Source organism: Gymnodraco acuticeps, unplaced genomic scaffold (assembly GCF_902827175.1).
Source record: "Gymnodraco acuticeps unplaced genomic scaffold, fGymAcu1.1, whole genome shotgun sequence".
NCBI lineage: Eukaryota > Metazoa > Chordata > Actinopteri > Perciformes > Bathydraconidae > Gymnodraco > Gymnodraco acuticeps.
This window is the reverse complement of record NW_022989799.1, coordinates 6,348,550-6,376,429: the sequence shown is the minus strand read 5'-3', so window position 1 is coordinate 6,376,429 and position 27,880 is coordinate 6,348,550. Positions and strand designations below refer to the sequence as shown.

At 41.2% G+C, this 27,880-nt stretch overlaps 2 protein-coding genes across 10 annotated transcripts in view; one reads left to right on the top strand and one right to left on the bottom strand.

Moving 5' to 3' along the window:
- Positions 1-64: 64 nt before the first annotated feature.
- On the top strand, positions 65-24,695 carry fancl (FA complementation group L). Of its 7 annotated transcripts, none has more exons than XM_034224264.1 (14): positions 65-403; positions 972-1,030; positions 1,117-1,177; positions 1,671-1,727; positions 2,016-2,113; positions 8,840-8,936; positions 12,754-12,822; positions 18,000-18,150; positions 18,252-18,335; positions 19,896-19,941; positions 21,383-21,464; positions 22,212-22,328; positions 23,796-23,867; positions 24,176-24,695. In XM_034224264.1, exons 1-14 carry the CDS (start codon positions 317-319, stop codon positions 24,209-24,211), a joined length of 1,116 nt encoding a protein of 371 aa, XP_034080155.1. In that variant the 5' UTR covers positions 65-316; the 3' UTR covers positions 24,212-24,695. The 7 variants fall into 7 exon arrangements, with proteins under 7 accessions (XP_034080155.1, XP_034080165.1, XP_034080182.1 ...); XM_034224274.1 differs by having other exon boundaries at positions 21,360-21,464; XM_034224291.1 differs by lacking the exon at positions 19,896-19,941.
- Positions 23,446-27,880, bottom strand: part of LOC117551362 (serine/threonine-protein kinase VRK1-like) — a 25,759-nt gene continuing 21,324 nt past the window's right edge. For 2 of the 3 annotated variants that reach the window (XM_034224238.1, XM_034224224.1), the window contains 3 exons: positions 25,622-25,768; positions 24,727-24,924; positions 23,446-24,582 (listed from right to left, as the gene is read on the bottom strand). In XM_034224238.1, coding sequence (XP_034080129.1) covers positions 24,259-24,582; positions 24,727-24,924; positions 25,622-25,768 — 669 coding nt within the window. In that variant the 3' untranslated portion in view covers positions 23,446-24,258. The remainder of the gene's footprint in view (positions 24,583-24,726; positions 24,925-25,621; positions 25,769-27,880) is intronic. The other variant, XM_034224229.1, reaches the window with a different exon arrangement.

Here is a 27,880-nt window from a genome sequence, read left to right as displayed (position 1 = left end):
TATCTGCTTCTGATTTCCGATACTTTTGAAAGACACTGAATGCGACCGCATGACGTCACCTGTTTTGTTTTTCATGGCGGGATGTGGAGGTTTCAGGCAACTTCTTCTGACTTTCCTGACAAAAACAAGTAACACATTGAGTTTTAAAAACTTTAATTTAAAGTTATACGTTCAAATATGTGATTAAGGGTGCTCGTTTACTGAAACATGCCTGCTAGTTAATACTGTTAGGCTGGCCTCGCTAACGTTAGCTATGGGAACAGTCCTCCTGGTTTGACAGCTAGTTTAGACCAGGTTTACACTCACTGTTAGTGCGATGGAGAGTTCATTGGTGAAAGACAACCCACTGCTTTTACCTCTCAACAAGGAGAAAACTATTTATGACGGATTCATTACAGTCCAGGTAAGTGAATGCGTCAGTGCATTGTTCTTTCAACGACCCTACAACTCCAAACATCGTCGATTATTATAATTCTAGGACTTCTAGCTATGAACAAATTACCATGTTGATAAAAAATAACTGACAGGCGTTACATCAATGTCTACAAACTGCTGGTAAATTCGGCATATTTTAATAGTTCCTCACTTTGGAGAACATGTTTGTAGCAACCTTTAGCAAACTATTTTTCACTTGTGAAGGTTACCACGCACCGCTACGTTTACATTATGGGTAGGCCTACCAACTATTTTAAAAATAACTACTTTTTATTTTCAGGTATTGTTAATGCCGAATTGAAGAAGTAATATAGTTTATTAAGATGTGGAAAAAGGTTGTGTTACACACTAAGTGCAGCTTTTAGAATAAGCACCTTCAATTGGAACATTTCTCAGTGGAGTTCGGAAGGTCACGTGTTGCTTTTCTCGGTTCTCAGTATAAAGGTCATTACAAATGCAGCTGGATAACGTTTGCACACGACCCTCCTCAATTCAGCTCTTTTCTGTTGCCTGTCATGCTTTGATTATTCTCACAGGAACGAGACTTCAGATTGAGAATACTACTACCACCAGATCGTCAAGTTAAACAGGCCAGGTATAAATGATCATCTCACTTTCTCTTTACACAGAACCTAGCATATGCATAGTGATGTTCCAACTATAAATACTTTGTTCTTGCAGGCTGCACTGCTGCTGGCAGTTAAAACACCTGTTGCATGGGTATGAGCACATAGTGAAGCAGGTAAACTCTACATACGTCCCTAAATAATGAATAAAAACAGTTGTATTTTGCTGCAAAGTTAATCCTATTATTAATTTTAAAGGTCTCTGCTGGTTCTTATTGAAATCAGGCTTTGTGTTTTTAGTTGTATTGCCCTTTGTGTTATCTGCATCATGCCTGGCTTGTACTTCTACTCCCTGTCAGCCGCTCAGAAGCAGAAGAAAATATATTTTTCACTGTTTAATTAACATCGCCTGGAAAATGTCCCTATTTGTTATGCTGCCCCTCAGGGTTATTTGGATGAGATTGATATTTCACCCCGGGCTGCAAAGTTCATTATTTTCACAGCCTTTAAGCTATCATTAATTATTAAAGCTGGTGGCAGCCCCCATTAATCACAAACACTGTGTTTGATTTGAATGGCTGGCTAGAGGAAGAAAAAAAGAATTGACACTGTCACTTCATTATCCTCCCATTCAAGGATGTCTCTTCTCTTGTTTGACTCCGCACACAGAGGCAGCAGCAGTCGCCTGATCTTGTCACTTTCATTCTGGAGCTGAAGACCGTCTTGGTAAGGAGGACAATGACACGGTCACTTTGACATTCGTTGCTTCATGAATAAGAAGCAAGAGGAAAGCTAGAGGCGCTATCAATAGCCTGATCTGGAGGTACCAAATACATGTTTGTTAGATTCATGAAAAGTGTAAGAACCTATGTGCTCGCCACTAAACACTTGCATAAGACTAACTGGCCCTGCTCGGTGTATTCATGCTATTCGCTTTTAGTATAACGATGAAGTTGTGATATGATGTGCATGGTAATCAGGGCTTCCAATAAGAAACATCCTCTGTTGTTGCAGGAAGTGGGTCTGAAGAGCCGCCATGAGTGCCGCTCCATCCCGCCTCCACAGTATTACGCTCAGCTCATCTCTGAGATGGAGACCCTTGGGTGGGGCAAGTAAGTGACAAATACTAGCTGTGTTTAAAGGAGCATAAAGCCTCTGATCAGACAGAGTCACACAAACCATGAACTCTTCGCTAGCTTATATTGCTTTGTTTCCTTGAACCACTTCTACGTCTTTTAAACAGATGTTTCTGATGCGTCATCTTTCAATGTAGTAGTTTTACTGATAGTTGTGAGTACTTGCTTCTAGTGATGACTTCAGGTTATTTGACTGGTGGTTGATTTCAAGTAAGATGAAATAGTTTCCAAACTCATTCAATAAAAAAATAGGCTTTTACAATAGTGAAAGAAATGAAAAGAGGCAAAGCTCAAATCAAATGATAAACAGATTTCTATCATCTCTCTTTCCAACACGCCGTGCAGACCACTACTCGTCTCCACAGCTTCTACACAGGGTGCCCCTATCGGTGGCACTTGGGAATTGTAGTCTTTTACAGTCCATTGACTACAGAGGTCATTAGTAGGGTACAATATTGTTTGACCATGACACAAACACTGTCTCGAACGGTACACTTTAAATGAATGAAAAGAACTTATCTGAACCCACAAGTACGCTCATTTCCTCTCAGGCCGTTGTTTTCTGTTCGAATCATGGTAACTACGTAACATCATAATGCTCCAAATATCCAGTAGGTAAATAATCATTGGGAATACATGATTTAAAGTATTTATGAAGTTGGGCATCTTTTCTCTGTGTTTTTTCACTTTTGAGCGAAGCATTATCGGGGAGAAAAGAAATGAACTTGTCAGTCATTGAAAACAACTTCATAAACACACTGCTGTCTGATCAGGGCTTAACCCTCTACATGTCAGCTTACCTGTTTTGTTTGTGGCTAAAGTTACTGTTGTTTCCTCCAATGAGTCAAATTGCATTTATGCTAAATCCTAAAGAGTAGTCTGTGGTAATCGACTAGTGTTAACTAATATATTTTTGTGTTTAGAACATGTGATGGAAAACTTACTAAATGTTAATAGTTGTTGAAATTGAAAAAATAGGTGAACTAAATGTTCCCTGTTTCATATTGAACTGAAAATATTCTATATTTCAGGGTTCTTACAGTCATTAAAAACCTGGAAGAGTCATTTGAAATTCAAAATGCTAATTCCAGGCCCTGGAAAAGTTATGGAAAACAATATTTTTCCCAAAGTGTTGGAACTGGAAGTCATGGAAATGTAACTAAAGTTGCATCAAATATAATTAATATTTTATCTAATCGCCGAAATAGTAATACTATAATGATGATAAATACTGTATGGTATAGTAATGAAACGTAAAATGGTATTTAACTGACGAGGTATTTTGCTGGTGAGAGATTTGAGTTGCTTTAGCGTGTAGAAGCTAAGTATGTTTTAGATAGGCACCACAGGTTTCAGATGCAGACCTTATTTTCCTGTTCCATGTTCAAATAAACCATTTTCAGTGGTACGCTGAGAAAGAGTCGTTGTTCTGGTCATGGGAAATTAGGTAAAGGTCATGGAAAAGTCATTGAAAATCATTGGTGAAAAAGTGTATGAACCCTGATATTTGTAAACGAGCAAGCTTTGTGAGGGCCCATTCCGTCCTCAGATGGCATCAGAATAAGGCGTCGGTGGTCCAGCTGCCATATTCTCTCAATATCCTGTGTGAAACACTGGTTGACTGCCATTGGCCAGTTATTATTAAAAATGTACATTTTCTGAGACTTCTTATACTTTTTGTTTACTTTCCCCAGAGGTGCGATTAACATACCGAAGTGTATACATAGAATCCTCTGGTGCCTTACAGAGCTATATGGAGCAGTCCTTGTTTTTCCCCCAGCAGTGATTGTAGTGCCAGCAAAAACACAGCTCCACATTAACAAATGGCTCTTAATGACTTCCTTATTTTTAGTTATTGAGTTACATTTAAATCCAGGTCACATTTAATAACTCTCACCCACGTGCAGCGACAGACCCGGCTAATACCGGCGTCTCCTCTCGTCAGCAGGAAAGGGGGGTGGTGGTGCTTCGTGGGAAGATATCTATTCTCCCCCAGCTCGGATTAAGCCTTGACTACTACACTCATTTTCCACTTTTCTATTAATGACCACGGCTACAATTATGATATTAGCAAAATGCAAATGGCTCTAATTGAAGACTCTCAGGCTTTAATAGGAGAAGGGGGAGGGGGGGTGAAGGTATGCTTTATGCTGAAAATGGGACCAACATCATTTTCAGTGTCGTGTTACGGTTAGCAGGCATTATACACAGTGGGCCTCAATCTCCAAAGCACTCGAGATTCGCTTAGCGTCTTAATTGGTATGGGCCGTGCTAATAGCCACCAGGGGTTTTCAGCTGTAATTCTGTCTGCTGATTGGCCCAGGTAAGTGAGTCTTCCTCTCTCTCCGCTCCCTCGCTGTGCGTCTCCATCCCCACGTTTGAAAGTGTGGTCATCTTAATTGGCTGGAGATGGCATACCATGTGTTAATTAATGGAAAATGAGGTCAAGTAGGTCAGCCGCCATCACTCGGTGGCCCTAAAACCGTGGCCCTGCACGCTACGGGGCTCATTACGGGCACAGCTGGCACTCATGTTCGCAGCCTCTTGGTGTACCTACCAAGGCTCCTCTTATCACAGTGTAACCACTCTGTCACAGTGTGTTTCTGCTCTTCTGAGGGCCAGGTACAGCAGCTCTCTGACAACGGGGCCACATAGACCCAGAGCTGAGGGATTACATGCTATCATGGATTTTCTTTTGCGTCGTATTTATTATCTTACGTTATTAGGCCAGCTAAAATGACTACTGGGATGGAAATGCATTCTAATTTAGGATTGAGAGGTAATGTTCAGTTAGTAATGAGGTTGTCCTGGTTAGCACAGTTGGACTGCAAACCAGGCGTAACTAGCAAGGACAACGCCACAACAGTAAAGATTAAAGATTGAATTAGAGGAGATATTGGATATTGAGCACTGCTCAATGTAAGGAGTGAAGTAGGATGAGGGATCTCGTCCAATAGGTCTCCAGGAAGTACCTTTTATTAGACAAGAAGTATGCACCAGATTAAATAGAACGAGAAAGGGGTAGACAGGAAAAAGGATAAAGGGGTGTAAGAATGGAGGGATGGAGCGATGAAGGGAAAGGAGGGATGAAGGCTCAAAGGGAGTTTGGGATGAATGGAGGAAGAGATGTAGAGAGAGAGGGAAAGATGGATAAAAGGATGTAAGGAGGCAGGAAAAGATGTAGGGAAGAAGGTTTGTAGGGATCAGGAGATCTAGGAAAGTAGGGATGAATGGAAGTACAGAGGGAGGAAGGGATGGAGGAAAGTAGGGATGCAAATATTTGGGTAAAGATGAGGTGAAAGGCCGAATGTGTTATCCGGGTATAGGTTTTTTAGCAGCTGGTTAAAAGTGTTATGGAGGCGTGTCCCGGCTCCCCGATCAAGTTGATTAATATGTCTCTAGGTTTAATAAGATACGTGCCTTTCTTCACTTGGTTTGTACATACAGTGCTTGTTCGTCGTGTCTTCTATTGTACCTTTGTATGCCATCTTACAAAGTTCTCGTGCAACACACATATGCATATGTGTTATTCTCACCGTTCATTAATCACTTTGTTGACACGCAAAGAAAAAAGAGAGAGACATGGGCACACACACCATCTCAAATGTGCGTGGTGTGCACTGTCTGGAAGAAGCTTGCTTGGCTGAGGAGTTGCAAATGGGATGCTCTCATCAGTCTTCCCAGCAGGACGCCTCACTGTCACGCTGCTTCCATCATGGCAGCTCGTCCCTGCTATCCTGAGTGTAATACCTCAGAGTAGAGGAAATGGAAATGTGTGTGTAACTGAAACTGACGCAGTAAGTGAGAAGACCTTCTTACTGCCTATACTACTTGTTGTAGTTGGGCATCTCAATGTGCAGCGGTTTGTTTTTGAAAAAGCAATGAGAGCTGCAAGATGATTAATGTTTAGCCAATGAGCAGCAGAGGCGGGATTAATGCCACTGACAAGCAGTTGTCAAGATTGTAGGCATGTCTTCTAAATAGTGTTGTATGGATGAGTCCTAAACCTGGGAATAAGTTAGCATTTTACAACCTGTTCCCTTGTCTCTTTTTTTGATGGAGTTATGGTGAAGAAATCAAGGGAGCCCTTGTGATGCTAACTTCCAGGATGCCCTTCAAAAAGATGTCTTCCACATTCTCCTCTTAAATTGGTTAGAAAGGAAGCCATATAATATATGCAGGTACTGTAAAGCAGTGAGTGGTATTCATATACTACCAGGTGGCCTTAAACGTGTGTTATGATGTCTGGCTTTTTAAAACCTCCAAAAAACCATTGTATGTCAATTGGACACAACCGACTGCAAAAGTGACCTGCTGTGATTTACTCAGTGTCACGACTGAAATCGGAACAAAGAGAAACAGTGTTCTGCAACTAACAGCACTTCAGCTCAAACATTCAACTTCTCATTTATGGATTTGTTCATACGGCTGCTTGTCACTTCCTTCACTTGCACAGGTCTATTAACCGGTCATGCTTGACAGATTTGTGTATTTATTGCGGTTAGCAGTAATGGGTATTTTATAGGCCTGTACACTTTGTAAATGTATACTGGAGGATATCAAATGAACTTGGGTCTGCAAGAAGTTCTTTGCTGCAGCTAGATTATTTTGGCCCGGTTGGTTAGTGTGCTTGTTTGTGTGTGTTAACAGGAGCAGATAAAGCAATTTGTTTATAACATCTTAATATGCCAATCGTTTTACAGATACGAAATGTGGAGGTCAAATTGAGCATGTAATAAAGTGACTCAAAAACATATTGAGATTATCATGAATGAATGGTGCAGGAATAAGTCTTAGAAACCCAGACATTCTGGTTCCCTCGTCTCAAATGTAAAGTTTTGTTTTATAGGTAGATGCCTGAAATAAGATCTGTGGTTACAAAACCTTACGGAAATGTGTAGTTTTGTTCTACGACATAAAATCTGCAGGTAAATACAAAACGGCAGTTAAACGACTAAATCAATCCTCTATTCTGAAATCCAAAGGAAAAGTCCCATTGCTTTTGTTTGAGGGACCCTTATCGATGCTAACTTTTTTGGTATCAGCCTTCAAAATACACCATCGCTGCACAATTCTTTGGTGTGTTTATGTGTAAATGTAAGTGGGCACATGACTCTTCAGTACCGTTGCCCTTCGCCAGCGTTTATTTGCGATGATTATTTGTGTGAGCGGGTAGAGGCTTTAATGAAACGGGGAACATTTGAAAACGGTCTCCCATCATTCCATCACTTCCCTAAGTGTGTGTGTGTGCGTCATCCCTGCGCACACTCCTCTCTAACACACTCCATAAATCCTCGGCAGATATACAGCCATGTCAGCCTCGGCACACAGCGTCCGTCGTAATGTACTGTAAATCTGGAGAGGCACTGTCCAAAGCCTTTGTCTCGGATCAGTCTTTGTTTCCAGTGGACTAGAGGAGGACTTGAGAGGGGGAGGATCTGGCTCTTTCATAGTGTGCTGAAGCAGCTGTAAATCTGACGGCAGTGTTGGAGCACGCCCGGGCCACATCAGTGTTTGTCCTCAGCCTCAAAAGGTTAGAATTAGCCAAGGAGGGAAAGGGTCTGATTTACAGGGCGCCTTACGCTTGAAAATGTGAACCCACCGCAAGGTCACTGAGAAAAACATGAATCTACTGTTAGTTTGAAGTTGTGATGCTACTGTTGGCATGACACCTTCTAATTGAAATGGTCAATTTGTCTGGGAATACTTCAATGTGCCAGACCATTTCTGGTAAAATATTATCTGAGTTTGTTGTTGAGCTTATAGAATTACTGATAGTAAGGCTATGTAAAGATTGTCATCACAAGGCATGAAGATTTATATTTTATTGAAAAGTAGGTCGTTTAAAAAACAAACAAAAAAACAAGTCCAATCGATAGACTTGTGCAACCTTTTTTTATAAATAAATATTATGGAAGCCTACGTTGTAACTGTGGACGCAATACATTTCTATCAGGTTTAGGACTCAATATTATTGTTTCAAATAAATAAATGGAATACAAATTCCTACAAACCCAACATGTTCCTGTTCAATTATACACTTGTTACTGTGAAAAAGTTTCTCCAAAAATCATTTAGGCAATCAAGAGAGAAATATTATTTAAGGGTAGGCCACTCACCTGTTAGTATGATCAATCATTCTAATACAGAAAACAAGTTGTTTTTGTTCATTTTGATTGTTGTGTACGTGTAATACATTTGCTCAACTGTCCTTCTGTTCATTTATAAATGCATGCATTTTGTGAATACATGTGAAATTGCAGGTTAATTGGATTGCATCACACACCATGTTTCATTATCAGTCAGGTGAAGAGCGTAGAGAGTGCACCTACATTCCGTTTGCTTACATTTGTATTAGTAAGCACAAAAAGCAGGTGTTATGTGGTGAAACAGGATCAAATGAATACCCTGAGCATCAGCAGGATTGCTTTTGCTGTATTCCTACATTAGAGCATTAGAAAGGCACTTGCTGGAGGAGAATGCAAATAAGAATGTATACAAAAAAAGCCTTGAACGCGGAGCTGTAGCCTGATGTAATGTCACCGCGTTGGTACCCGGAGTGATGAATCTAAAGGCAGAGTTGATGTCTCAATATTGCTCTCTGCTGCTGTGATTAATGGCAGATGATGGCTGCTGTCAATTTACAGTGTGCTCTACGCTTCTCCGTGAACGTACGCTGATTTATTGTGTTCGTGTCTTCAGGCTGCTCTTCATAGACACGGAGTTCCGAACGTTGAGACTGAAAGCGGAGGACTCCTCCAGAAGGCAGCACATTCTCAATATCAAACTCAAGTCTAAGGTACGACACACTCCCTGCACGTACGGAAACACACACACAGTTCACTGTAAGGACTGGATGATTTTCACACTGTGAATTATTCATGATCAAATGGAATACTGTTGACCTACAGCCAATCCAAATCCAGGCTGACTTTACCGAACGCATATGGGACGTTCAATTTGCTGATAGCAAATCAGTGATTTACATCTGCGCCCCTAAATCTAGGTCAAACTGGAGAGGGTGTGGAGAGACATGGTAACCCACTGTGACTGAGATGTAGCACAGATAAAACATCTCCACATAGACCCCAGACAGCGTGATGGAAAACCTTCAACTATGCATAGAGAAAAGCCAATGCACCCACACTCATCTGCATAGCTGCTGATTCTGCTCTCTGCTGAGAGAAGCACACAAAACCTTCACCTGCTGTCGGTACAAGTAAATGTCGGCTGGGGAAATAGCAGAGCGTTTTGAAATGTTTGCATTTCACAGATCTCCAAAGTGTCAGATAAGAGAAGACAAAGTGTGTTTTATGATGTCTTTGTCCTGAAAACAAATGTTTTTTGGTTGATTTTTGTATTGAATTGCAGATTAATCTAGACTAGTCTTGGAGTGTACTAGAATACTGTGTTGCTACTAGTAACTGTTTTCAATAGGCTCAAGGATACCCACTAGGGCAGTGATTCTCAAACTTTTTTCAATATTGTACCCCTTTTGAAAAAAAAATTCAGCCAAGTACCCCCTGATCAGCGCAAAAACAATTTGGTAGGGAAGAAATGCCTAATATAAAGAGGTACAGTACAGTGCTGCACCATCAGTGTCTGATTTATTAAAACAACAACCTTGTAACTGAGAAACACTTAAATGCTACATTTCAAATGTTTATAATCCATCACTAAATTCATGGCAAACCAATTTTAACATCATGCAATAACACTAAGACGACATTAGTTGCATTGAACTGATTTTTTTAATAAGTTGTACTTACAATATAGTGAAACATGGGCTTGTGCTTCACTGAGGATCTTTGTCATTCTCAGTGACAGGAAGGCCACCGCAGTTATTACACTTCACGTTTTGAAATATGTGTAACTCTGTTCATATAAAACCCACTCTGCTCAAACTTCCTTACTTTTCCTGAAATTGGAATTTTTTTTTTTTCCATTAACATCAAATAAATGTCACGTACCCCCTGCAGTACTCCAACGTACCCCTAGGGGTCCGCGTACCCCCATTTGAGAACCACTGCACTAGGACTATAAAGAGTTTACCAGCTCCCGCTTCACTACGTTTTTTTAACATGAGATGCCTGAAATAAGATTTGTGGTTAATACAACCTTAAGAGATTTGTAGGTATTGTTCTATGACTTAAAATACAACAGATAATAGACTGATGATGAATGACCGAAGCTTATATGTGTCCTAAAAATACTGGTTGCTTACAAGTGGCTAAAAGAGACTATTAAATGTTTTCACACCAAACATTAACCTCCTTTAGCTTAGCAGTGGAGATGCACAGCAATGGGACCGTGATGGGTTTAGTTTATATTTCAACAGTATTTATTTTACTTCTGCCGATTGCATTTACGAAAACAATCAGCAATCATAAAAGCAGTGTTAATATGTGGAGATTATCCTGGTGAACAAAACGTCTACAAATTATGAACATGCTTTTGCCAAAGATTATTTTCTGCAATATCCCATAAACCAATATAGAAATCGTGTTGCTTTTTGCGGAGGACCCCTTGTAATTCTACATTTAATTTCAAACCTTTATTTAACCAGGTAGGTCCCATTGAGATCATTGGTCTCTTTTTCAAGGGAGACCTGCAAATTACGGGCAGGCCTACACAAATACGTCATCCCGCTCTATTGTAAAAACAAATACTTCACTACTATTGAAACCGAATAATGAAGTTTAAGTACAGTCAGCAATAATGTCCAGAACTATAAAGTTATATTGACGTTTCACTTACTCATGTTGTGGTTAACGCGAGGGATTAATGTCTATCAACTTCGACAATAAGGCAAACCATGGTCCTGTTTTCCCGTTTTGGGAATTTGACTATTTCGGTATCTGAAACTTTTCTTCACATTTCTGTCAGGATTGAGCTTCTAGAAGCTGGCAGGATTGTTAGTATCTCACAGTGGGCCTGCATATTCTGGGCGTAGTGAGGTGGTGCTTAGCTAAGCCCAGATGACATCCACCGGGGACAAGGGAGGGTGGTGGGACCCCACTCTGTGTCCACCTGCCCACCTGGCCCACCTCACCCCTCTGGCACCCGGTAAAAATAGCTTAGAGTGCATTCCAGCTGCTTCCACCGGATCCAGCGCCAGGTCATCCCTCACCAGGCACAGCTAGGGGGGAGGCAGCACTGGCAGGGACACATAGAGACTGGGAGGCAGGAGAGGGAGAGAGGAAGAGCTCAGGGAAAGGACAGGAAGTAGCTTGATGTTGAAGGTGAACCGGGAGAAGAGATCTGGCACAGGTGTTCTGACCAAAGCTTCTTATAGAGGAACATGCTTCTGTAGGCCGGCCTGGAAGCAGTGTATCCGTTACAATACAATTGTGCCGGTCAAGGTGACCGGTAAGATGTCAATTGACCGGACAAATGGGAAAACATCTGTCAAATATTATCTGTATTTGAGCTAGAAATTCATAGAAAAAGACATCATCGCGGCATGTAGATTCATATTTTATTTTAAAAACAATTTTAAAGAAATTCAAGCTTGCATAACCACCTAGAGCTGTCTGTAGTGTTATTTGTACACAAGTGCACCTGTGACGTGCACACTGTGGCTCCTTTTGAAGGATACGTTATTGCTGTCAATAACACTCTTGTATAACTAAACAATGTGACCATGTACGAGAGACGATAAAAAGTTCATATCCATAAAAATACAGACAGTTCAGTTTATTAATACGTTTTCATCAAAGCAATTTCATTATTGTAACGATATGGAATAAGGCAAAAAAAAGATGTGTGGCAAACACACTTTTATGATACTTACTTATTTTGTTCAGCAGAATAATATCTACATATGAACACCACTTTTTACAATTTTGAAGTGTAAATGCAAATTCTAGAAGTAAAAAGCCAACGTATTGCTATATTTACTGACATAAATGTTCTTAGTCTGTATTAATCACAGACCATATTTTGGGAAACTAACCACAAACAAATTGAAATGTCTATTGACTTTGAGATAAGGGAGCTTAAAGGTGGGGTAGGTGATTTTGGAGAAACCAGCTCGAGTGCGCTAGAATATGAAAATACACAACCGGAAGAAATCTGCCACTTCCTTACAGAGCCCCTCCTCCAACACACAGGAACGCACACATGACCAATGAGGGCACGAGATAAGTTTGTGCACAGATGGAAGGCTGACAGGCAGGTAGGCCATCCAGTTACTTTAGCCGGCTCAGATGATTGGTCGTGCTTTTTACAGCACTACGGCTTCAACAGATGACACTTCTTTATGGATTTATTGTCAAAGCACTTCAGATATTCATTGCTATCGGGATGTTAAGAGCATTCCATGGAATATAACAAAAAGTGTTTCTGAAATAAATGACACACTCTACCTTTAAGTGCTAAAATGCTAACTTGTTTGGAACTTTCATAAAGATATAAGTAGGTTTAAGTAACATAATCAAGATGACTAGCACTAATAGCAAATACTAGACAGTCTTCAAGTAATAACCAAGAACAAACAAAGGAAGGCTTCTCATAAAGGCCAGACATACAGTACAGCAACAAGGAGCGGTGGAGTTACCTCTCATTGTTACGTAATACAGAAGCAGCTCTAACGGTCCTGTCTTCTCCACCCTTAGCACCCTGTGGAGGCTCCTGAATGCTCTGCTGACCTGCCAGTGCCTCTGGCCATCACATGGACACCACAGGTATGTGCATGTGCAATGATACAGTGTCAACAGTAACTATTTATCCATCCCTCAATTTGTTTGACAAAGTAAATGATTAGCAAGCAGTGTTGAAGGTAACTAAGTACTGTACTCAAGTACTATTTTGACCAACTTGTACTTTACTTGAGCATATGTATTTTGTGCTACTTATACTCCTACTCCATTACATTTCAAATATTGTGCTGTTTACATCAGGCTAAGTTACTTACACATAAAAACACATGATAACTGAGACAAGGGAACCGGACATGTTAAAAAGCAAAGTTATTTCTGCGTTTAAGGACTTACTGCAACACTTTATTATTTATAAATAGTCAGCCAACCCGTCCCCAATGATCCTCCGAGCCTCGCATTAGGAAAAGGTTGATGTTTCCATCTAATAGTTGTAATGTGAGCTCAAACTGTGATTAAGGGCCACATCAATACACTTGACTCATCCTGGTGCATGATTGGACAAAACACTTCTCTTCTGTAATAAGACGTTTTTTTCCCGCCCCTCAAATTGAGTCCACTGTAATTGTCATGAAAGTGTTTTGATGTGAAACCAGCTGTGGGCTCTTTGTATCTCTTTGCTTCCTCGTTATTGTTGTTTGCCGTCTCGCTTCTTTCACTCTGCCTCTGCTTTTCATCTCTGTCACTGCCTCTGAGTCTGTGTCACACACACACACACACACACGTCTTTTTTGTTTTTTTGTTGCTATAATTTTTTTTCAGTCACACCAGTCGCTCTGGCCATCATAACAAGTACTCTCAGTGGACAGGCTTACTAGTGTGTGTGTGTGTGTGTGTGTGTGTGTGTGTGTGTGTGTGTGTGTGTGTGTGTGTGTGTGTGTGTGTGTGTGTGTGTGTGTGTGTGTGTGTGTGTGTGTGTGTGTGTGTGTGTGTGTGTGTGTGTGTGTGTGTGTGTGTGTGTGTGTGTGTGTGTGTGTGTGTGTGGTGTGTGTGTGTGTGTGTGTGTGTGTGTGTGTGTGTGTGTGTGTGTGTGTGTGTGTGTGTGTGTGTGTGTGTGTGTGTGTCATTGAGCTGATACATGGCAGGCGTACAGTGAGGACCAGCTTAGAACAGTACTGCCGTATGGAGCCTGTCTGCCTGCTGCGCCGTTGATGGATCTCTCCCACCTTGCAACATGAAGTGTGTGTACGTACTTACATGTGTGTATGTGCATGTGTGTATGTGCTTGCATCTGCGCCAAGTGTGTTTTTGTCTGTGTGTGTGTGTGGAAGGGGAAGGCCCTGTCTGTCGGCAGTCCTGACATGTTCATTTGAATGAGTAATTATTGCCTGCTCTGTTGCAGGGCCAAGACATGCCACTCAGTGCATTTGTGTGGAACTTGAATGGGAAGAGAAATAAACCTGTGTGTGTTTGTCTATGTGTTTAGTTTGTGTCCTTTGTGCTAGGAGACTACACCAGGGTGCTTTTTAACAACCAAAACTGGGTTCTGTGTGAATAAGACGCTGGATGGACACCAGGGCTACAGTTAAATGCAAATTGTAGCCTGGCTCAAAGTCTGTTTGTTCAAATATATAGATTCTATATATTTTTTTCACAATACATTTGAATAATTTTTTTAAATCACAGCTCAGTTATGAGCTTAAAACCATATTTGTTGGTGATCACGGGATGCTATAGTACTTTAGTTTGTGTGATTACATGTGCAAAGCTGTAACTAGTTAGAATTAGTAATAGTTTGACTGAATAATGATCTAATGATCTGGCCATTAGTACAACTATTTGGAAAGAGTCAGCAAATACCCCATTGGTGAATCTCTGAAGCTTTTATGGTTTTGATGCTTTTGCTATCATGTGACTAAATAAGACAATGAAACGTCATCATGCCGAACATTAGCCACCTTTAACTTAGCGGTGGTGAAGTCATTCGACTGTTAGTTACTTCCTTCATTGCCGCATTAGCATTTCACTTTATTTACACTAACACATTGAAAAAGGCGGAGATTACCCTGCTGAGCCAAAGGTGTTACTCTTCTGCATTTACTGACATACTATAATGCTGTATTCACACGATACGCGGTGCAATGGCTCTGCGCTGACGTTGTGTTTCTACGAGTGTTGCCGCCCAACTTGGCGGAAGTGCTACCTTTGCTGTTGATCACTGCTCGAAACTGTTGCAGAGCGCTGCACTAAAAGTCACAATTATTTGAACTCTGACTTTGTGCTGCTCACCTTTCAACGCGGTACCAATCAGGTAACAGCCCAATGAAGGGCCATAAGCTAGAAGGGTATGTCATCATGGAAACACAACCTAACTAGCTGTTGACTCGTGGTGAACAAAGGGCAAATTGTGTATCATTTGAATGGCGCTTTAGAGTTGATTAGTGATCTACTACGAAATAGCCAGATTAGGTCTTGTGATTTGAAACCCAAGGGTATTTTATTAATAAATTCCATTCTATAGTGCAATGTCGATGATGTAAATAAGAGGGAAGCCTGCCTGCCTTTTTGAGTGAAATGAAGGTCAGCCAGATGGCATAACTAGATAAAGACTACTGATTGAGGATCAGATCTCAGCTCAGATTCAGTGTCTCTCAGACTTTCTTACAGCTTTCTGCTGTCACATGTTCTTCTCAAAGATTCAGCAGGAATTCAATTACCAGCTCTTTTTATTTTTTCTTCTTCCTGAACTGGGCCGAGCATAGTTATCCTGAGCTGTAACCGTAATCATGCCACTGGCATTAATTGGGCTGTAATTGCCGAGGCTCTCAGCACCTGGACGATGCTTAATTGTGTGCACTGTGCTGGCACAATGACCCATAATTTTTGGTTCATTTTACCCACTAATTTTTTCTCTCTCATTCCATCTGTATTGGTCTCTGACACCTCTATCAGCCTCCCTTTCTCTCCTCTAAGTGTGAGAGTGTGTATGTAGGTGTGTGTGTCAAAATGTTTGTGTGCTTTAAGTTGTTACCGTTTTAACCAACCTGCCTTGATATATGCACTTTCAGTTCACTTCAGTTTCCCTGTGAAAAATTGTATTTTATAGTTTTTAACTTATTAAAGTTACTTGTTTTGTCCGACCAATCCAAAGTCGAATAACTACAAGTGCTTAGTTTACTACCAGACAACCAATGGAAATTAGAGGAAGCAGTGACTGTAGCACAACCATTCACATACACCTGCAAAAAACGACAGACATTCCCAGCAGCCTCAGCTGTACAGAAGCATGCTAATATTTGAATGAAGGATGGGGAAAGTGGAAAACGTTACGTTATGTTATCATTGTCATTCAGAGCATGTTAGTGTGCTAATGTTAGCATTTTACTAACGGTGTGTCCACACAGCAGCTTTGACCAAATCTTGAAAATCCTGGAGCTGGGCGTGTCTGACAGCTTGGGGATTTCGCGACCAACAACCAATCACATGAATATCACATGAATATCCCGCCCCCGACATACAAAGCAAAACAAACCGGTTCTTCTAAACTATTGTCAAATAGGAAGGCTATGATGAACATTTATTTTTTTAACATTTTGAACATTTATGAGTTTAATGTTTATGGTGCTATTTTATGCTACATTCCATGCTGGCTAATGATACTGTCTATGCTTGCTAGCAACGAAGTAAACTAGCAACGAAGTACACTGGATATAAAATCCCCAAACAAGCGAAAACCTACCAGTTTCACCCACTGCCTCTGCCACCTCCCTCCATGCCTGGTTCCTCCGGTTTGTATCCCGGTAAGTAAATAGGGACTGGTCATAAAGAACCGGGTGATTTGCTACCGCAATAACTAACTTCTCCTCCATTTTTGTGGAATATAGAATGAACTGCGGGTCTCGTTCTCCCAGCTTGCACGCGGTTTGATTGGCTAGCGCTTCAACTGTCAGATTTGCATAAACGGATCTGATTGGCTGTCGCTTCCAGCTCAGCCTCAAAAGTTGAACATTGTTCAACTTTGGAATCCTGAACATCCTGGAAATCCTGGAAATTTTCGCCTCGCCCCCCCACAATGCAGTTCGGCGACAAGCGAGGGAAAGTGACGTCATCCCCATTCAAAGTCAATGGGCGGAGACGCGCTGGAAGTGGTGGACAAATCGCCAAAAGCTGCTGTGTGGACGGGCCGTTAGAGTACAGTCTTAAGCTGTGTGTCCACACAGCATCCTTTTCAGGCTGAGCCTCATATCAGTGTTTTATCTACGGTATCTTGACAGCGTATCACCGCTTCTGTATGACAGACTAGCTTCGCCTGTAGATTATTATTATTTATGCTATATATTTGTTTGAAAATGTTTCACCATGAACACCAACCAGAAGTTTGTTTGAATGAGCTTCACTGTGCAGTCCGACAGCTTTAGAGCGAGGAGGATAATGTGTATACGGCAATAAAAGTTCAACTCTTACAGGCAGCAACTATCGGAAGAAAGAGTCCTGGACTGGGCCGTTTTAAGAACTTCCTCCTTAACCCTTAAAGTTCTACACTTATTTTGCATCGTGTGGAGTTCTAACAGGCTCGGATGAATTAGCTGGAGGCGGTCAGAGTACAATGCAGAATAACTTCATTTCACCAACAACACTAAACAGTCCAATCAGACCCTGAGATCATACTGCTAAGCAACAGTTGTATAAACATATGTATAGCTAAAGCACCCTTCATTCTCGTCAGTTTACCTTGGTGAAGGACCAACCTCTTTGATGTACACTTTGTGCATATATGTTCTAATAGTGCATAGTAATTCACTCATCTCTGCAGTTAGTTAGGCCTTGTTTTTTACTAGTTCACATACTTTCTACTCTTAACAGATACAACATTGAAAATATTAGGTTACTTACAACTAAATTGTATAACACAGCATTTCATGCAAGGTATCAACAACATCCAGGGTCCACTGCCTTTGCTCCAACAAACAAATTCAAAAAAGACGCCACCACTCAGAAACAGCCGCTATGCGGACTCAGGCATTTTAAAGGCTTTTTCTTCAAACAAGAAAAAACATATTCATTATTCAGCTTTATATCTGTTTGTAGGCAATTCCATTTGTTACTTTGGACAGGCTAACTGTTCCCCTTGCTTCCAGAAATGACATCTGCTGTTTGGACACGGTTTTGTTCGGTAACAATAAAGAACCAGTAGTCTAACAGAAGCTTTAGGATACATCTGGTTTCTCTTAAAAATAAATGTGCTTTTTCTTTTGTTCATTAAGAGCACTCTGGAGCAGCTCCACAGTCAGTTCCTGCTGCTCCTGGAGTCCCTGACTGAGTTCTGGGATGTCCTGGATGAGATTGACAGTAAGACCTGGATTCTGGAGCCGGAGAAACCCAGCCGCTCCGACACCATGAGGCGGATCGCCATCGGTACACTTTATGTTTAACTGAGTTTTCATACTGATCATGCAATACGGTTCATTCAAGAGAAAAGACATCCAAAGTAAATGATACATCCCGTCTGTGTGCAGGAAACAACACATCCATCAAGGTGGAGGTGGATCCCAGACACCCAAAGATGCTGCCAGAGTGCTGCCTGCTGGGAGCCGAGCATGGTGGGTAGTCAAACCCCAGAGACATGGCCACACTGGAAAGTTTGTTTTGCGGCACAAGAAGTGTATCTGCACTATTACACACTCACTGGTGACACACTTCATTAGGGCGTGTGAAATCCTCTCCTTATTATAACACAGGCAGCATGAGGTTTAGGAATACATTGTTTACTAAAGTCCTCGCATGTGACACATACAGATTACACTAAATGTATATTTCTTTCTTTATTTCATTTTTTTTATATATCAAATGACACATTAGAAAAAAAACGTGTGATTCCTGGAAGTCTATCAAAGTAATTTGGAAAATGTTGCCTACATTTCTTATTAACACTAAAAAAGTATATTGACAACTAGGATTTTATAACTGAAAGGGGCATTTTGTCCCTTTTTGTGTAAATGACTCACTTGCAATCATGACAATTTGTTAAAGGGGCCTATTCTGCTTTTTGGGGTTTTCCCTTTCCGTTTGTGTGCATGTAAATGGTCTGCAAAGGCTAAAATCCCTGTGTTCTCTCCACACACCCCCTCCCACCCTGCCTGAAAGGCCTCCATTGGACTCCTTCGTTTACTTCCAGAACATAATGACATCACTATGTTCTCTTAGTGCTCCAACACATTGTACATGTTATGCTAAGAGGCGGGACATTTCCGACACATCTCTTAAAAATAATGTAAACATGTTTGCATAATATGTCCTCTTTAATCTACCTTAATCCCCCCAAATGTTTTATCTACATTACATTTTACAAAAAACCCAGAAGCAGCAAATTCTCACATTTAGGTAGTTGCTTGTTTTAGCAAGTTAAACAATAATCTAAATCATACACTAATCATTTGATTAATTCCTAAACAACTAATGGGAATAACTGTGTCCTGAGACTCTTCATCAGATGCGTTTTTATAAAATAATCGGCCAGCCTAGGATCATCCCAGGCAATAAAGTGCAGATTCAGCTCGCCATTATCCAGATCAGATGGTCTGGACTCCAACCAGACTGCTCGTGTTGCCTGTTGTCTGTCGTCGTGTCAGAAGACTTTGCCACAATGTTTTCATTCCCGCTAGCCGACACCGGAGTCAGCCTGCGAGCTCCGGCTTTCTATTTAAGTCCCCGTCAATTGTCGTCCATTGTTTCTGTAAACCCAAGGTCACGCAACTCCTAGCCTGTTGCCTAGCAATGCAACTCAAAAGATATTAAACAGATACACACTTCAGCCGACAAGACGGGAGGCAGGCGGAGACCCTCAAATACGAGGGGTCGCGCACAATATTGCTTTTTGCATGTAGGAATAGCAAATAGTGAAAGTGATGAGTGCTGCACGGAGACAAAGCTCCCTGTGGAACAGAGGCACCACGATGGTTCAGATGTGACAGCGCTGACGGCCTGTTCTCTAATAACAGAGGGCCAGAGTATGCAGAGTGAGGGTTTTTTAAGGCGTCATTTTCAGAGGGCTTATATACAATAAAAACGGAGTCCGCAGGTGCTTGAAATCAAATTTCAAGGATTTTATTAGTATTACCGTTTACGTTCTACACCAAATAAATCCCTTCTCCTTGTTGCAGTGGTGACTCCGCTGAGGAACAAGCTGAACGCCAACATGCACCTGTGGTAAGGGTTCTGTCTGTACAGGCATGTTGTACTACGTTTTATATCATTCAATTAATTAGATTTATTGTCTTTCAGAACAACTTTTGCTGGATAATGCAATGATCACATTATTATTTACTAAACCTGTACGATTTGGACTTTTGCTTTTGCTCGGTTTTATTGGGTTTAAGATATATAAGGAAGTGATTACTTTTGAAGTGATTACTTTTGCATCATTTTGATTGAAAATATATTTAGAGGCCCTTCTATGCTTTTGTGGGTTTTCCCTTTCCTGTAGTGTGTTATATAGGTTTTTGTGTATTTAAATGGTCTGCAAAGGCTAAAATCCCAAATTTCCCTCCAGAGAGAGTTTCTCTCCCACACACTCCCCATTGGACTCCTTTTTTTACTTCAGGAACATCATGACATCACTATGTAACACTCACGCTTCTTGTGGCTAGCGCTTGAACACATTGTACTTGATAGGCTAAGGGGCGGGACATCTCTAAGCGGTTGAACAATCACAACAGAGCCGGCCAGCTAACCAATCAGAGCAGACTGGGCTCTGGTTTCCGACAGAGGGTGAAAAGAGGTGCTGCAGCACAGGCAGTATGAGAACAATAAAGAGCTTTCTGAACATTAAAGCATGGAGACATGTCCCAGACACAACATAGAGAATATGAACCTGGCATTTTGAATGATGGTGCCCCTTTAAAGGGAACATGGTGTTTCTCAAAGAGAATCTGTACCAAAGACATACGTTGAGGATCCACTTCAGAAAAATGGTGAACAAAAAACTGGTTAAATGGGCAAGAGGAAGGCACACATTAGCTTTTAGCAGCCGGTGGGTAGCACAGTACTGCTTGGCTAAATAATGGAGCTAAATAATAATGATGATAATAATAAATTGAATTTATATAGCGCTTTTCAAGTCTCAAAGTCGCTTAAATGCTATGCTAACGTGAACAATCAAGGTTCTATCGAGTTACATTATGATATGGTAAAGCCCTATTCAGTCAATGTGAGAATTTATTACCTTTTTAACAACAAAAAACAGTATGGCAATGTTAAAAATAAGAGTATCATAAAGCACTCGATGGTTTTCAATGTTGTTTTTTTAAGCATCCTGGAATATTATTGGTATTAACTACATTTCTAGAATTGCGAAATACTAAAGTCCCACCACTATGATTATCATCGAAAAAACCCACACAGCTACTCTTCAGTTTAAAGTAAAGCACATATCTTAACTCTCACCACAGGATTTAACATTTGCCTCTCTGCATGACACGTCTGAGGAAAATCTCCTCCACTGCTGTTCAGTTTGAATCAGCTTTAGCTTTTTTCCCTTTTTTTTTTTATACCAATGGTGAAAGTCTCCTAATCATCCCCCAGTGTCTTTGCAGGCTCATTTGCATGTGGTTAATTAGTGTGTGAAGGAGCTGTCTGTGGTCTCTGGCAGGAACCCGGACTCCAGCGTCTTGCACAACCTCCGGGATGTTTTGGAGATCGAATTCCCGTCACCTGCCACCCACGAAAAATCTGTACGTGACACAGTTGCCCCCTTTCCATTTCAAACATGTCCGTTCCCATCACGATTACCTTCAAGCGAGTGTGTTTATGTGTGTGTGTATCCTCCAGTTTGTGCGTCGGTTTGAGCTCCGAGTTATAAGGGGGTGGACATACGATACTGCCTATTTTTCTGTTCATTTCCATATTTTTTCTCTCTGTGTTGTTGTTCCATGAGGTGGGCACAAATTCTCCTTTTAATTGGGTTGTTTACAGAAAAGATCATTAGAATAACAAAGATGGCAGAATTCTCGGCACTATCAAATCACTTTAATCACGCAAAAAGCATTTATCTCTCTGTTTCTGAGGCTCGGGCTCCGCCCCTCCCCTCCACGTGGAAGGGGTTTAAAGGGCGCCGTGTTTATCTGCTGTCGCCGCGGTGATTAATGCTTCGGCTTCATTAACATTCAGAGGAGTGCAAAAAAGTTGGGTTGACCAGATGTTGATTTATTTTTTATACCTGCCATCCTCTCTTAATGGATAGCTCCAGAAAAACAGGAGCTTCTCATTATGCCAAAATGCAAACGAGGCGGAGAGAAAAGTGTGTGTGTGTGAGGGGGGGGGATTCGGGGTGTTACAGGGTGATGTTAGCACTGCAGTTTTAACTAGACGCTTGTTTAACACTAAGTGGTTACAGAGGACCTGCCCATATCTTAAGCATCTGTAGTGTATGTAAGAAAATCACGCTGTGTATTTATTAATTTGTGTGTGTGTGTGTGTAGAGCTTCAGTGTGGAGTGTGGGATATGTTACTCCTATCGTCTTGAAGATGCGATCCCTGATCAGGTGTGCAATGACCCTCGCTGCGGCCAGCCATTTCACCAGGCCTGTCTTTACGAGGTATGGAGACACACTCACCAAAACACACACACACACACGGCTGTGAGGAGCATCTACAGATTACATAGTTCATAGTTCTAAAAAACTGAAGGTTATTTAAGTGAATAGACGGGTGTCATTCTTAATGTTTCAGTTGAGAATGATAAAGTAACACAGGCTTTATGGATAATTAAGATACAAGAAGATTAATTCCAGTGATGGATTATTCCCCTCAATGAAGTTTGGGGGCTCAGAATAGAATAGTGAAAACATCCAAGCAGCAGAAGCGGAGATATTCTGACATTCAGTGGTATGGTATGTACAAAAAAAGTATATTGAGGAATATGTAAAAAGAAAAAAAATCATTGTATTTCATTAAAAAAATATCAGGAAAAATTCATTGTATATTATGTCGAAAAAAAGTCAGTGTAGTATCTCGAAAAAGATTTAATACAACATGACATACAATATAAAAAAATTGTCATAGAAAAGGATGTTGGGAATATTCCAGAGTCATAATAATGTAAAAAAAACTCATAGTATAGTGAGTTAACGGTCCCATGTCATGCTTTTCTGGTTATTACCCGTCCCCTTGTGTGTTATGTAGCTTTTTCTTGGGTACAGTGACGTATTTGGGTATAGTGACGTAACGTAATGGACCAATCCGCGGAGCCGTTACGTTTGGACCAATCCGCGGACTTCCTCACACACACACACACACTCGGCGGGACGTTGCGAGGCTCGCTGCTGCGAGGAGCGGACAGTGTGAGCTGGCTCACTGGTGTGGGGTCGGCGAGGTGGCATTGGGATATATTTTTTTTAATCCTGTGGATTATTGTTATTGATTAATGCATCAGTGTTTCTTAGGGTCAAAAACACTAAACTCACAACTTAAAATGAAAGCGTTTAGTTGATTTAATAAAAGAGCACATGTTCAATGTGAAAAGTGACAGTAGATATAGATCAGTTGCAATTTGGTGCTATATATATATATATATATATATATATATATATATATATTTAAAAAAATTGAATTCTTTTTTTAAACACCTTCAATTTCAGGGGGGGGCGCGGGGCTCCGTTGGTGGGGCGCAGTTTAATTGATTTGATCCAATAGTTGTGAAAAAAAAGAAAATTGTTCAATTGCAACAAGATGTGTTTTTATTCTGGAAAAATTATACAATACTGATAATACATTCAATAGTTGTGCTTTTCAGCCTTAATACAACCACAGAAAATGTCATTAAGAGCCCATTTGAACACACTTAATGTACCATAATGTTAAAGTGAGCCAGGTGGAGGATTTCTGTCACAGCATTGGTCCTTTTCAGGTTTGCTACAAATCTGTGTTTTAAAAACTGTACTGTTATCTCTGATACCGATAGCACCGTTTTTTTGCAGTAATAAGTGTACATTGAAACAAGGGGTTATTATCACTTGACACATCGGATCCAAAGTGTCTTTTCTTCTTCTCTCCTCTTCCTCCAGTGGCTGCGAGCGCTCCCCTCCAGCAGGCAGAGCTTCAACATTGTTTTCGGAGAGTGTCCTTACTGCAGCAAGGTAGGTGTGTTTGTGTTCCATAAAGGCGTTCACTGCAGCCTCAATAGAACACATTCATCTTACTTAATTAGCACAAATCTTTACAGAGCCTTCTCTCTACACTGTATTCAGTTTTTCTCATGCTGTTCCTTGTGTGATGCACAAAGTGAAGTGTTTGATACTCCATATCTATCATTTAATCAAAGGCAGTTTTATGACTTTGTTTGGGAATCCTTCATCTACAGTCCAGTTAGACACAAGAGCCCACTTCATTTGTTCACAAAGCCATCTCTCGTACCGCATTCAATAAGCTTCTCCTTCTGTTTCAGCCTATTACGGTGAAAATGGCCGCCCAGAAGTCCTAAGGAGTGTGTTCCAGTGATGAAAGACTGGTAGATCCCTTTAATGTTTTTCAAAAAGGTTTGAATTCACGTTGGCAAACACCAAGAGCAGCACCCAGGAAGAAGAAGACGCCGGCGAAAAAGAACATGGAGAACCATCCGTTCCTGCGCGTGGGAGGAGCTTCCTGTTCAGAGTTATGTGTGTGTTCGTACCCCTGAATCTGAGGCGGGTAACGGTCCTTCTCCTGGAGTTTTAGAGCTGCCCACTCATGGGTGGGCCGCCCTCCCTCCCATCTCCCCCCCTGTGCTTCACAGTGTTTCCTCCTGTGTGATAGGAGCTGTCGTTTCTTTATCTCCATCGCGGAAAAGCCGTCTGTTTTTCTGCCCGTATATTTCTGTTAAAGATTAAAGTGTTGGCTTTTTATATAGGTGTAAACTTTTTTTTTCTAAACTAATAATTATTTGTTTTATTTAACTTGTACAAATAAACTTCACAGCAAATCAAAAACACTGACTGCTGGAGCTTCTCGTCTTCACACCTGTTTGGACTGAGCTCCGGGGCTGATAGGGGGGCCCCTCAGATAGCATGCAGCGATGGGTCTGGGACTGGCCTCTTCCTCCTCCTCTTCATCCTCATCATCTTCTTCTTCCTCAGATTCGCTGTCATCTTCCATATAAGTCACAGAACCTCTTGTCCTCAATGATCTGCTGACAGCAGGCACATCTTCAACTTCCTTCTAGGAGAAACAGCAAAACATAGCTCTTATTTATGAATGTTTGATTGGATTCTTTTGGAGTGCAATGGTATGTTTCCTTGTATCCGTGTTAACACTGTTAATGTGTCCGGATTTAGGAAAATACAAAATATTGTTAAATCATTCTCATTCTGCTTTAGCATTCAAAACATCATGAGTCTGTTGAAAGAAAGACTTTGCCACTTCCTGTTGACCCTAGCCACAGATGATTCCATTATCAACATGATCTGTATTTGGACCATACCATTGAGAAAGTGAAAATGGAGTTTTCCACTTCAATGCAAGCACTCTTTATTCTCAGTGTTCTGTGAGACGTGTTTAAGATTGAGTCTTGGTTTGACACATTTTCTTGAGGGATTCAATTCCGAGATAATTTGTACAAACCTGCTCCCAGGACTATTTCAATGGACGAGAAAGAGTGGTGCGGAAATGAGTTAGCATTTGACCACTTAAGCTTAGTGGTGGTGATACACATCGCAATGTAATGTGTATATAGCCTAACATTAGCTTTTATTTACGGTTATTGTAATTACACTTGTAAAAGTGGTGTAAATGTGTATACATTATGATGCTGTACAAAACTAAAGCTATCATAAAAGGTTGTTTGGCACATTTTCTGCAATATCTCAAAATCAATTTGGCAAAGATTGTCAATAACCGGTGACGTTTCAGACCTTACCGGTGATTGAGCCTGAGGTTTAGTGAGGGGCGGTCCTCTTATGTAGCGAGCTGGCACTGGTTTAGCCTTCATCTCCTCCTCTTCATCGTCCTCCACCTCTGCGGGGACAGCCTTGGCTTTGGGTGGTCTTTTGACTCGTGCTGCTTTCTGTTTAACACAAAGGTGGGAGGGTCTTCCAATTAAACTCTTCCTCTTTTAACTTTTGAACTCTTAATTGAATTATTAAGTTATACCAGAAATCCTTTATCTGTTCCACAGCGGGAACATTTACAGATTTACAGCAAAGGTAGAGTGCAGATAAAAGGCACATAATATTAAAGGGTATATCGAATTAATAGCAAAAAAAATGATACGTATTAATGGTAAACAAAAAGCAGCATTGTAAGTGAACACATACAAGTATTAAAGTAGCAGCCAGTCATACCAATTGTAAAATTGTTTAACTTTGTGTAGCAACTTCACTCAGATGACATTAAAATGGACTTTTCTCTCTTAAATAAAACTTCCCCCCAGCATCACTATAATTACCGATAAAATAATAATATATTTATCCAACAGCAGTGGGGAGCTCAACTGTGATTGGCTGCGCTGAGCGGCCTTTATCTCTGCTGACATTTACTCTGCGCACTAAGCCGCCGGTAAATGGCCACTTCTGTTTAACTAGGGATCAAACTGGCCAGCACTTTAGCATGGAAATGAAATGACACAAGGAGAGGAGCGGGGATCAGGAGCATAATTGGAGCGGCCCGCGCTATGGGGGAAGTGTGTGTCATCAACTTCTTGAAATTGGGCCGTGGAGAGGCGAGCCGGGGCCCGAGGGGTCAAGGAGTGATTCTGCTGAGTTTGAGGCGAATCACAGTCCCCTCCACCTGTAGACCCGGTTCACATAATCATTGGTGGGGGTTAACCCTCCCCTTCACTGCTGTCACGTTTCTCCACTCTGGCGTTAAGAGACTCAAACAGGAAGCCTTGTGACCCATTGTTCACGGAGTGCAAAAAAAACATTTCATATAAACTATTCCCTGCTCGCTGTGAACCCGTGATCAAACGCTTCTCAATGGCAGGTTTGTTGAAGAGCAGATGAAGATGTTTTTATGTTGCAGAACTCCAAAGGCAGCACACACACCCATCAGCATAAAGGGGACAGAGTTTAAACGTGTCTCCAGCTTTAAGTTTCAGTGTGTCCACATTCCTGAGGACCTCTCTTGGACGCTTGACACCTCGATCCTAGTTAAGAAGTTTCACCAGCGTCTTTTCTTCCTGAGAAGAAAAGACCATCTGTATCCTCAGTGAACTTCTACCACTGCACCATTGAGAGCACATTCACCAACTGGATCACAGTCTTGTATAGCATCGCACCGCATCAGACAGAAAAACATTGACCAACGCATCATCGGTCCAGCACACGTGGTGTCTGCGGGGGGTGTACAGCATTGTCTCTAACCCCCTACAGACGGTTTGCTCTCCTGCCTCTGGAAGGCACTACAAGAACCTCCATACCAGGACAAACAGGTTCAGAACATGGCTGTATAAAGAGGATTGAATAAAGCGTCGGGGCCCCGTTCATTCCTGTCAGTCACTTAGTGGAGCATGAAGTCAAAATGGAGCGACTAGACTCGAATAGTACCCGGATCATCCAGTGTGGGCCAATAAAGCATGTGCACTTGAATGTTCCTCCGATCTGCTGCTCTCGGCTCAGTCAAAGGAAATTAGGGAAAATAACTCTGGAGTCCACCCTAATGATTTAAAGACAAAAACAAGGGCTATAAAGTGTTTGTATTGAGTTTTATATCAATGGGAAAAAGTCATTTTACCCAATGACGTCACAGACTGAACCAAAAGATGTAGCGCCACTACGAAAATATGCGCACTTCCTTAGGGCTTTGTTTCAGGAAGAGCTTTTTCTCCACCGCTGTCACCTGCATGCACCCCCCCCACCACACACACTCCTGGATACCTTTGACTGACTTTGCACATTAGTCTTAGTCACTTATTCTGTTTATAAACTGTCAAAACGGTTATATCTTCAATAGCGTACTCATATTTATTCAAGTGTCAACGACCGACCATATTGTATTCATATTTATTCTGTCTATAGAGTTTGTATTACATAGTGTATATCTATACCAGCTCTGTGGTGCATTCAATTTCTTTCCTGCCGTTTATACATCTACTGTTCGTACTGTATACTCTGACTTTTAGAAGTATATATGTCATATGTATATTGTTATATTAGGCTATAAGACTATTAGACACAAA

Excerpts from the sequence above, each read along its gene's own strand:
- fancl (XM_034224249.1), top strand. The coding sequence starts at position 317 with ATGGAGAGTTCATTGGTGAAAGACAACCCACTGCTTTTACCTCTCAAC. Across the intron at positions 18,151-18,251 it reads CATGAGGCGGATCGCCATCG|GAAACAACACATCCATCAAG; the intron begins GTACACTTTATG and ends GTCTGTGTGCAG. Across the intron at positions 22,329-23,795 it reads ACCAGGCCTGTCTTTACGAG|TGGCTGCGAGCGCTCCCCTC; the intron begins GTATGGAGACAC and ends CTCTTCCTCCAG.